This window comes from Eschscholzia californica, unplaced genomic scaffold (assembly GCF_041429995.1).
Source record: "Eschscholzia californica isolate CP2 unplaced genomic scaffold, dmEscCali1.0.p SCAF_1, whole genome shotgun sequence".
NCBI classification, from domain to species: domain Eukaryota; kingdom Viridiplantae; phylum Streptophyta; class Magnoliopsida; order Ranunculales; family Papaveraceae; genus Eschscholzia; species Eschscholzia californica.
This window is the reverse complement of record NW_028238198.1, coordinates 982,418-994,059: the sequence shown is the minus strand read 5'-3', so window position 1 is coordinate 994,059 and position 11,642 is coordinate 982,418. Positions and strand designations below refer to the sequence as shown.

General features: G+C 35.6%; 1 protein-coding gene across 1 annotated transcript; it reads left to right on the top strand.

The window, feature by feature from the left end:
• The first annotated feature begins 9,521 nt into the window (after positions 1-9,521).
• LOC147562939 (uncharacterized) lies at positions 9,522-11,442 on the top strand. The gene has a single exon (XM_086632574.1). The coding sequence runs from the start codon at positions 9,930-9,932 to the stop codon at positions 10,839-10,841; it is 912 nt and encodes a 303-aa protein (XP_086488700.1). The 5' UTR covers positions 9,522-9,929; the 3' UTR covers positions 10,842-11,442.
• Positions 11,443-11,642: the final 200 nt, after the last annotated feature.

Sequence of the window (11,642 nt, the reverse complement as noted above, 5' to 3'; positions counted from 1 at the left end):
TTTGTAGCTTTTTTTCCTCTTTTGACATGAGAATTGCACATGCTCTGTTACAAAATTAGGCCATTTCGATGAGCCCACCATAGTTAGATTTCAAGTCTTCCACTCAAATCAGAAGATAATACTATGAACTTAAGAGGTTGTTTTAAGAAATATTTTAAGACACTTACCGAAACATGTTAGTCGAAAAGAACAATGACATTGTGTGGTCGCATTTCGTCTTGTTGGGTACCAAAAACGAAATATTTGGTCATTTCAACTGAAATAGTTAGAAATTTAAACCATGGTTTTAGGAAATATTATGAAATCATAGGATTTTGCCCGTATTAGATGTTACAAACAATATAGAAATTCATACTCTTACCTGTATTTCCTTGGTTTTTTTTATATTTGACATTATTATTATACTAATCACCATTCAACAACCTTTACTTGTGTTGTTTAATGAACCACCATTTTTATTTCTAATTTTTGCTCGTCTGTCATCGTTACCAAACAAAATAAAACCATACTGATAGAAATCAGAGAGAATGAAAATTTATTAATCTCTTTTAGAGAGAATTCAATATATTCGATTATTACAAGCTTAATCTCTTTATATAGTTCTCTACTTATTCAGTTATAGAGAGAGAAAGTGAGAGAGAGAATCTGTTTCATAACAACCTAACTAACTGAATTGGTTATGAGTTAGTTAGGTTGTTATTTAGGCTATAGGCACCTCGGCCAGCTACACTTATACTTATATCATTACACCTCTATAACACCTCCTTCTTCCTTTAGTTCTTTGTCTTTCTCACACTAAACTTACACCATTAATATACTCTAACATCCCCCCTCAAGTTGATGAATCTAAAAGAATCATCAACTTGTCTCTTAGAGTAAGAAACAAATCTTTAGGTAATCCTTTTGTAAGTAAATCAGCAGGCTGTTCATGAGTTGGAATGTGCTGAATTTGAAGAGAACCAGAGGCTACTAAATCCCTGACAAAGTGATAATCCACCTCTATATGTTTTGTTCTTGCGTGACAGATAGGATTAGCAGCAATGTTCTTGGCTCCTAGATTATCACAATATAAAACCATAGGAGATGAAATTGGATGATGAAGCTCAGTTAACAAGTAAGACACCCATAATAATTCAGCAGCAGTGGAAGAGAGGGCCTTGTATTCAGCTTCTGTAGAAGATTTAGCAACAGTGGGTTGCTTTTTCGAGCTCCAATTTACTAAAGAATTTCCAAGAACCACACATACACCACTTGTAGACCTCCTGGAGTCTGGGCATCCAGCCCAATCCGAGTCAGAGTATCCCCTCAATTTAGAAGTGTCTCCTGGTGTAATGGTAATCCCACAGTTAATTGTCCCTTTCACATACCTTAGAATCTTCTTAAGTAATTGAAGATGAGTAGATCTTGGAGTTTGCATAAACTGAGCTGCATAGTTGACAGCATATGCCAAATCAGGCCTTGTCATAGTTAAGTATTGAAGACCACCTATCATGCTCCTATAAAAGGAGGGATCAGAGATGAGTTCACCATCATGCTTAGATAGTCTGTTGATAGAAACAGGAGTGCAGCTAGGTTTCGAATCAAGAAGATCAGCTTTTTCCAATAGCCCAAGAGCATACTTCTTTTGAGTAAGAAACAGTGCACAAGATTTATCTGTAGTAACCTCAATTCCTAAGAAGAAATGGAGAGAACCCAAGTCCTTCATGGCAAACTCCTTGCTCAAAGTAGCAATTAGGGAATGCAGGAGAGTAGAGCTGCTTCCTGTCAAGATTATGTCATCCACATACAATAATAACACTAGAATATCATCTTGTGATTGTTGAATAAACATTGAGTGATCATGAGCACTTTTGACAAATCCAAGTGATAGGAGAAAAGTGCCAAACCTCTGAAACCAGGCTCTAGGAGCTTGTTTCAGCCCATAAAGACTTTTATGTAAATGACAAACATAGGATGGGTTAGAAGCATCAATGAACCCCTGAGGTTGTGTCATATAGACATTCTCTTGAAGCAGTCCATGCAAAAATGCATTAGACACATCTAATTGCTGAATAGACCATCCATTAGAAACAGCTAAGTTAAGAACTATTCTAATGGTAGATGCTTTTACCACTGGGCTAAAGGTCTCTGAGTAATCCAACCCATCTTTCTGATGACAACCCTTAGCTACCAATCGAGCTTTAAATCTCTCCACAGTCCCATTGGAGTTGTACTTAACTTTGAATACCCACTTACATCCTAGAAGATTCATTGAAGGATTGAAAGGTACAAGTGACCAAGTGTTATTTTTTCTAAGAGCTGAGAATTCTTCTTCCATTGCTTTAACCCAATTTGGGTCTTGAGAAGCTTCTTTGTAAGTGGAAGGTTCCTTATGATGTTGTAGTAGTGTGAGATAGGTCTGAGAAATAGGATGTCTCACAGAAAGATGAGAAACATAATCAGGAACAAATTTTGGTTTTGAAATTCCATTTCTTAACCTTGTGGTCATCCTATGAGATGGTGCAGCAACTGGTGGTGCTGAAGTTGTGCTAAGTTGAGGAGATAGATCAGGTTGTGAAGACTCAGCAGCACTAATAGGACTTTCAGAGGTAAGGGGTAATTGAAGAACAATAGGACTAATATTTTCAGAAGAAGAAGAAGTGGAGTTTGACTCAGCAAATGGGAATGTAAATTCCTCAAAAACCACATTTCTAGATATATAGATCTTCTGAGATTCTAAGTCCAGGCATCTATAACCCTTATGAGAAGTACTATACCCAATGAAGACACATTTAGAAGACTTAGGACTAAGTTTATCATGTCTTATAGCACCTAAGTGAGGATAGCATAAACAACCAAATGTCTTCAAAAGAGTGTAATCAGGAGATTTGTTAAAGAATACCTCATATGGTGATTTGCTAAGAAGAAGCTTAGTTGGTAGCCTATTTATGGTGAAAACAGCTGCTGAAAAAGCCTCAAACCAATAACACTTGGGACAATTGGATTGAAATAGCATAGCATTTCCCATTTCAGTGATTTGCCTATTTCTTCTTTCAGCTCTCCCATTTTGTTGAGGAGTGTAGGGGCAGGAGCTTCGAAATAATATACCACATTCATCAAGATATTGTTTGAACTCCCCTTTAGATAACTCCAAGGCACCATCACTCTGAAAATATTTGATACTAGTAGATAGAAGATTCTCATGAGCAGTCTTGAAGAGCTTGAAGTACTTCAAGCTGTCTGACTTATATTTTAAAGGATAAATCCATAGGAATCTACTGTAATCATCAAGAAATAAAATGAAGTACTTATCTCCTGTGAGACTTGGCTCAGGAGAAGGACCCCAAATATCACAATGTATGAGATACAAAGGAGATTCAGTAAAGCTTTCAGAGAGAGAAAAAGGATGAAGTTTGCTTTTAGCTAATGAGCAAGAATGACAAAGAGTTTTAATAGGTTTATCTTGAACATGGATTAGTTTGTTCCTTGAAAGTAAGTGAACAATTGAGTCTGAAGTGTGACCCAACCTTGTGTGCCAAATAGAGAATGGTGCAGCTAATGAAACCATATAAGAGTGATTAGAAGTCGATTCTTCTATATCAAATATAATGGGATAAAGATGATTTGTCATTGTGCCTTCATTTAGAACTTCATCAGACCAAAGGTCTCTAATTTGATAACCCCATGGAGTAAATTTCATGGAACACTGGTTATCATGTGTGAACTTTGAAATGGATAATAGGTTCCTTTTTAGTTTAGGAACATAAAGAACATTAAACAGATCAAATGTATGAGATGGAGTTATAAGTTGAGCATTACCAGTAGCATTGATTGGAATTGAGAGTCCATTACCAACCATAACTGAGTCTGATCCTTCATACTTTTGTGCATTTAGAATTGTAGAAGAATCATTTGTCATGTGAGAAGTGGCACCTGTATCTGCAAGCCAAACCTTCTCAACTATAGTATGATTCACTTCATTAGAAGGCCTCTCCTGTGATGATATTATAACCACCATATTTGCTTCTTCACAAGCAAATTCTTCTGATCCATAATCAAAATTGGATTCATATAGCTCCTCATCAGTAGGAGTACAATTTACCATTTTATCATCTTTGAGTTCATCTGAACTCTCAAAGAGATGAATACCAGCAAAATTCCCTTTTTGAGGTCGAATTGGCTGATGAAACTTTTTATATTCAGTTTTAGCATTTGAATTATAATCATTTTTAGCATTTGGATTTCGAATTGCATCATCTGGTGCATACCTATATCGACATTTAGAGGCAAGATGACCCCATCTCTTGCATATACCACATGGAATAGAATTAAAATCAAAATCAGAAGCTGAATTATCTTGATTTTGGTTTGAAATTGAAGGATTAGACCTATTTGATTGGTTATATGATCGAACTTGGTTATTAGAATAAGGAATTCGTTGTGATTGATTGGAAAAAGATGATCTGTTAGAATTATGATAAGAATTAGGATTCCTATTTGAAAGATTCTTAGCAAAATAGGCTGTGGCCTCATCCTCTTGAACTTGTGACTTCATCCACTGTTCATGATGAATAATCCTTGTACGCAATTCACCAAATGAAATAGGTGTGTCTCGATTATGAATAGCAATCACAAATGATCTATATTCTTTACCAAGACCTTTTAAAACAATTCTACTAAGTTCCTTATCTGATAACCTTTCACTAACTGCAATTAAAGAGTCAGAAAGTACCTTAATCCTTCTTAGATAATCAGTAGCAGAAGAATCACCTCTCTTAATATTTTGAATTTGCTCACGAAGAGAAGCAATTTTAGCTTCATATTCTTCAATATAGTTCTGTTCAAGGAACCTCCAAATATCTCTTGAAGACTGAAGCCCTAACACATCAGAAGAGATCGAGTGAGTAAAAGTAGCTTTCATACATGACTTAACAAAGTTGTCGGTTTTTCTCCATTGAAGAAACAGTGGATTTGGAACTTCAATGTTGTTTTCAAGTATTGATTTGGCTGGAACCACAATTGAGCCATCAACGAATCCATAAAGATCTGTGCTAATTAGAATAGCTTCAAACTGATCTTTCCAGATGAGAAAGTTTGATCCATCAAGTTTTTCAGAAACAAAACTTGCTAGATTAGAGATTGAAGTATTTGGTGAAGTAAAATTAGGAGAAGATACTGACTGAGATGATTGAGACGCCATTATTGAGGAAAGAGACGAAAATTTCTGTGATTTCTAAGATGAATTCGATGAAGAAGATCAAATGAAGAAGATGAAGATCGAAAAAAAAATCAAGGCTCTTATACCATGATAGAAATCAGAGAGAATGAAAATTTATTAATCTCTTTTAGAGAGAATTCAATATATTCGATTATTACAAGCTTAATCTCTTTATATAGTTCTCTACTTATTCAGTTATAGAGAGAGAAAGTGAGAGAGAGAATCTGTTTCATAACAACCTAACTAACTGAATTGGTTATGAGTTAGTTAGGTTGTTATTTAGGCTATAGGCACCTCGGCCAGCTACACTTATACTTATATCATTACACCTCTATAACACCTCCTTCTTCCTTTAGTTCTTTGTCTTTCTCACACTAAACTTACACCATTAATATACTCTAACATCCCCCCTCAAGTTGATGAATCTAAAAGAATCATCAACTTGTCTCTTAGAGTAAGAAACAAATCTTTAGGTAATCCTTTTGTAAGTAAATCAGCAGGCTGTTCATGAGTTGGAATGTGCTGAATTTGAAGAGAACCAGAGGCTACTAAATCCCTGACAAAGTGATAATCCACCTCTATATGTTTTGTTCTTGCGTGACAGATAGGATTAGCAGCAATGTTCTTGGCTCCTAGATTATCACAATATAAAACCATAGGAGATGAAATTGGATGATGAAGCTCAGTTAACAAGTAAGACACCCATAATAATTCAGCAGCAGTGGAAGAGAGGGCCTTGTATTCAGCTTCTGTAGAAGATTTAGCAACAGTGGGTTGCTTTTTCGAGCTCCAATTTACTAAAGAATTTCCAAGAACCACACATACACCACTTGTAGACCTCCTGGAGTCTGGGCATCCAGCCCAATCCGAGTCAGAGTATCCCCTCAATTTAGAAGTGTCTCCTGGTGTAATGGTAATCCCACAGTTAATTGTCCCTTTCACATACCTTAGAATCTTCTTAAGTAATTGAAGATGAGTAGATCTTGGAGTTTGCATAAACTGAGCTGCATAGTTGACAGCATATGCCAAATCAGGCCTTGTCATAGTTAAGTATTGAAGACCACCTATCATGCTCCTATAAAAGGAGGGATCAGAGATGAGTTCACCATCATGCTTAGATAGTCTGTTGATAGAAACAGGAGTGCAGCTAGGTTTCGAATCAAGAAGATCAGCTTTTTCCAATAGCCCAAGAGCATACTTCTTTTGAGTAAGAAACAGTGCACAAGATTTATCTGTAGTAACCTCAATTCCTAAGAAGAAATGGAGAGAACCCAAGTCCTTCATGGCAAACTCCTTGCTCAAAGTAGCAATTAGGGAATGCAGGAGAGTAGAGCTGCTTCCTGTCAAGATTATGTCATCCACATACAATAATAACACTAGAATATCATCTTGTGATTGTTGAATAAACATTGAGTGATCATGAGCACTTTTGACAAATCCAAGTGATAGGAGAAAAGTGCCAAACCTCTGAAACCAGGCTCTAGGAGCTTGTTTCAGCCCATAAAGACTTTTATGTAAATGACAAACATAGGATGGGTTAGAAGCATCAATGAACCCCTGAGGTTGTGTCATATAGACATTCTCTTGAAGCAGTCCATGCAAAAATGCATTAGACACATCTAATTGCTGAATAGACCATCCATTAGAAACAGCTAAGTTAAGAACTATTCTAATGGTAGATGCTTTTACCACTGGGCTAAAGGTCTCTGAGTAATCCAACCCATCTTTCTGATGACAACCCTTAGCTACCAATCGAGCTTTAAATCTCTCCACAGTCCCATTGGAGTTGTACTTAACTTTGAATACCCACTTACATCCTAGAAGATTCATTGAAGGATTGAAAGGTACAAGTGACCAAGTGTTATTTTTTCTAAGAGCTGAGAATTCTTCTTCCATTGCTTTAACCCAATTTGGGTCTTGAGAAGCTTCTTTGTAAGTGGAAGGTTCCTTATGATGTTGTAGTAGTGTGAGATAGGTCTGAGAAATAGGATGTCTCACAGAAAGATGAGAAACATAATCAGGAACAAATTTTGGTTTTGAAATTCCATTTCTTAACCTTGTGGTCATCCTATGAGATGGTGCAGCAACTGGTGGTGCTGAAGTTGTGCTAAGTTGAGGAGATAGATCAGGTTGTGAAGACTCAGCAGCACTAATAGGACTTTCAGAGGTAAGGGGTAATTGAAGAACAATAGGACTAATATTTTCAGAAGAAGAAGAAGTGGAGTTTGACTCAGCAAATGGGAATGTAAATTCCTCAAAAACCACATTTCTAGATATATAGATCTTCTGAGATTCTAAGTCCAGGCATCTATAACCCTTATGAGAAGTACTATACCCAATGAAGACACATTTAGAAGACTTAGGACTAAGTTTATCATGTCTTATAGCACCTAAGTGAGGATAGCATAAACAACCAAATGTCTTCAAAAGAGTGTAATCAGGAGATTTGTTAAAGAATACCTCATATGGTGATTTGCTAAGAAGAAGCTTAGTTGGTAGCCTATTTATGGTGAAAACAGCTGCTGAAAAAGCCTCAAACCAATAACACTTGGGACAATTGGATTGAAATAGCATAGCATTTCCCATTTCAGTGATTTGCCTATTTCTTCTTTCAGCTCTCCCATTTTGTTGAGGAGTGTAGGGGCAGGAGCTTCGAAATAATATACCACATTCATCAAGATATTGTTTGAACTCCCCTTTAGATAACTCCAAGGCACCATCACTCTGAAAATATTTGATACTAGTAGATAGAAGATTCTCATGAGCAGTCTTGAAGAGCTTGAAGTACTTCAAGCTGTCTGACTTATATTTTAAAGGATAAATCCATAGGAATCTACTGTAATCATCAAGAAATAAAATGAAGTACTTATCTCCTGTGAGACTTGGCTCAGGAGAAGGACCCCAAATATCACAATGTATGAGATACAAAGGAGATTCAGTAAAGCTTTCAGAGAGAGAAAAAGGATGAAGTTTGCTTTTAGCTAATGAGCAAGAATGACAAAGAGTTTTAATAGGTTTATCTTGAACATGGATTAGTTTGTTCCTTGAAAGTAAGTGAACAATTGAGTCTGAAGTGTGACCCAACCTTGTGTGCCAAATAGAGAATGGTGCAGCTAATGAAACCATATAAGAGTGATTAGAAGTCGATTCTTCTATATCAAATATAATGGGATAAAGATGATTTGTCATTGTGCCTTCATTTAGAACTTCATCAGACCAAAGGTCTCTAATTTGATAACCCCATGGAGTAAATTTCATGGAACACTGGTTATCATGTGTGAACTTTGAAATGGATAATAGGTTCCTTTTTAGTTTAGGAACATAAAGAACATTAAACAGATCAAATGTATGAGATGGAGTTATAAGTTGAGCATTACCAGTAGCATTGATTGGAATTGAGAGTCCATTGTTTTGTGGAAATCAAAACTCTTATCCAAACAAAATAAAAATGTGTATGTATCTAGCTTATTTATGTCTGTCATTTCTCAACCTACCTATAATTGAAGATGAAGCTCAAACTTATAATACAAGTTTCTTATTTTAGTGAATTTTAATTGCTATTTACACTAATTTGTTGAATTGCTTCTTGTTGTTAAATGATCGTTAACTATGAATCTCCGGATTAATACCACCAAATGTAATAAAATAAATGTTAGCCAAGTCAAAAGAATTTGTCTAGTATTGAATTAAGTTGAGTTTGCATCTTTGTTTATCATTTTGAATTTATCTTAAAATGTTCATTTGTTTTTTTTCCTTTAAAGCCTCTAATGTTGTTGGATGTTAGTGGTAGTTATTCATTTATTAAGACCTTTTCTTGGGATAAAAAATAAACTAAACAATTTGGTGCAATAGCAACCCCAAATTACTCGAACTTTTCTTCATTTACCAACCATAGATTCTCTTTTACTCACCAGGTTTCAGCGAAATTAAGATACGTTAGCCTGTCACTACATATACGCTCCTCAAGATAAGGGGACGGTTGGTGGGTTGGCCTGATCCAAACCCACCAATCCTCCTCCTCCTCCTCACGTAACGGGTGTAAGTGTACAAACGGGTTTGTACTTATTGTCGTATGTGCTGAAATATTAACCTAACCAAAGAAATGTGTAGGAGATTTATGTGAGATGATAGGGTTGAGCTCCCTTGTTATAAAGATATGGCGACTCGAGCCTTGAAAATTGAGTACATGGAAATCTAAAATGTGGTGAAAAGGGTCTCTCCTTTTCACCATGAATTGAATATATACATATATTGGACACAAAATAGAAGCAAAACCATCTTGGGTTTATTTAAAAAAAAAGTGGGTATAGTAGAGGAAAATAATAAACCACATAATTTTATACACAAATATAATATGTCTCAAAAGCTTATAGAGAATTTCATAGTATAAGAAGGGTTCTTCCTCTTCTTTCTCTCTCTCACTCACTCTGACTTGTAAATGCCAGTTTGGAAGTTGAGTTATTTTTCATTTTTGTATTCTTTCTTTATTATGGGTAAATGCAGCCAAGAAAACCTCTGGCAGCATCTTTTTGGTAGATCTTGTAGGTAAGATCTATCTATATATCATTCTATCTCTACTTAATTTGTCTATCTAACCCATATATATATATATATATACTTATATATAAACCCACTCAAGATATCCATATTTATCTTCTGATTCTATACTTTCATTCAACTCTCTGTCAAAGAAGTTTGATTGATTATCGGTTGATATATAGTATAGTTCACAATGATGCAAGACCAACTTGGTATTCCGACTTGTTTTTCGTCGGGCGAGAGACCAATGGATGATCCAGCTACCATAACAAGGTCAGGACAGAGTGTTTTCATGTCGGTATACCGTACAAAAGTTGCAGGTTCGTGTCGTCTTATCACAATTACATGGTGTAAGAATCTCTTACTCCATGGTCTCTCAGTTTCAGTTGAAGGACTAGTTGGAGATAACCAGTATAGATGCAAAGTTGAGGTAAAACCATGGTATTTTTGGAGGAAACAAGGGTCGAAAAGCTTTCTAGTTGATGGTATAGCTATTGATATATTTTGGGATCTTAAAACTGCAAAATTTAATGGAGAAACTGGACCACAATCAGATTATTATGTTGCTATTGTTTGTCAAGATGAAGTTATACTTCTTTTAGGTGATCAAAAGAAAGATGCATATCGAAAAACTGGATGTAGGCCAGCACTTATTGAACCCATTTTGGTTTCGAGCACGGAACATATCTTCGGTAAGAAGAAGTTCTGTACTAGAGCTAAGTTTCTTGATAAAGGCAAGATTCATGATATTTCAGTTGTTTGCAACAACAATGGTGGAAGTGGGTTTGATCCAGAAATGGAGATAAGAATTGATGGGCAATTAGCTATCAAAGTAAAACATCTTCAATGGAAATTTAGAGGTAATGAATCAATCTTTATAAGTAAAGTTAGAGTTGAAGTTTATTGGGATGTTCATGATTGGCTATTTAGCCCTGGTCTTAGACATGCATTATTTGTGTTTAAACCAATATCATCACCATCTTCTTCATCATCATCTATATCAACACCATCATCTCCTACAACAATGTCATATCAATTAGATGGTTTTAATGGAAGTGGGTCATTTGGGTCTAGCTTGTTTCTTTATGCTTGGAAAGTTGAATGAATAATGGACAATTGAGGACTAGTTTGCATACCTTTAAATATGGAGGTGGGTAAAATCATCACCACCATCACCAGATAATAAAAAGGGTATTGAGTTTAAGAAAAATGCTATAGGGAACAAGAAAAACTAGACAGACTCTGGACATAAATCTTACGTGGCCTGCTGTGATTCTTGTCTCTGGTGATTTTGATCTACGGAACCACGTATATCGGCAAACAACATGGAATTTCTGCTAAGAGTCTGCGTAGTTTTTCTTGTTGAGTAAATGTTTTTGTTCATGGCAATAGTTGTGATGAAGGTGAGGTTGATTTGGTCTGGGGTTTTGTGTTGCAGAGAGAGAGGGAGAGGGAGAATTATTGGATATGGGTGTCAGATGAAATGTTTTTTCCAATTCTTGTCCATTCATTTATCCCACACAGCTGTCCACTTCCAACATTGTTATGACAGTCACCTCCTCTCTATCTATATACTATATATTATGTAATTTATTTCATAGTTATAGAAAAGAGAGGAGAAATGTTGGATTAATGATGTGAAATTGAGGTGAAGTGAATCTGGTAGATACTATTAATGAAAGCTTGATACTAGTAGTATTTCTATATGTTTATTGTTTTCTCCTAGATTCATTGTTTCTTCTTCTTCTTCATAAGTGTTTGAAATCAAACACATATTTGAAAAATTCAATGTGAATTGGGTTACTCTCCAAGGAGGCAAACTCCCCAAAATTACTCCAAAAAAAGAAAAGCCAATCTTGTAGTACTAATATTATTTGATCAACCCACAAAAGGGAAAGTTTTCAAG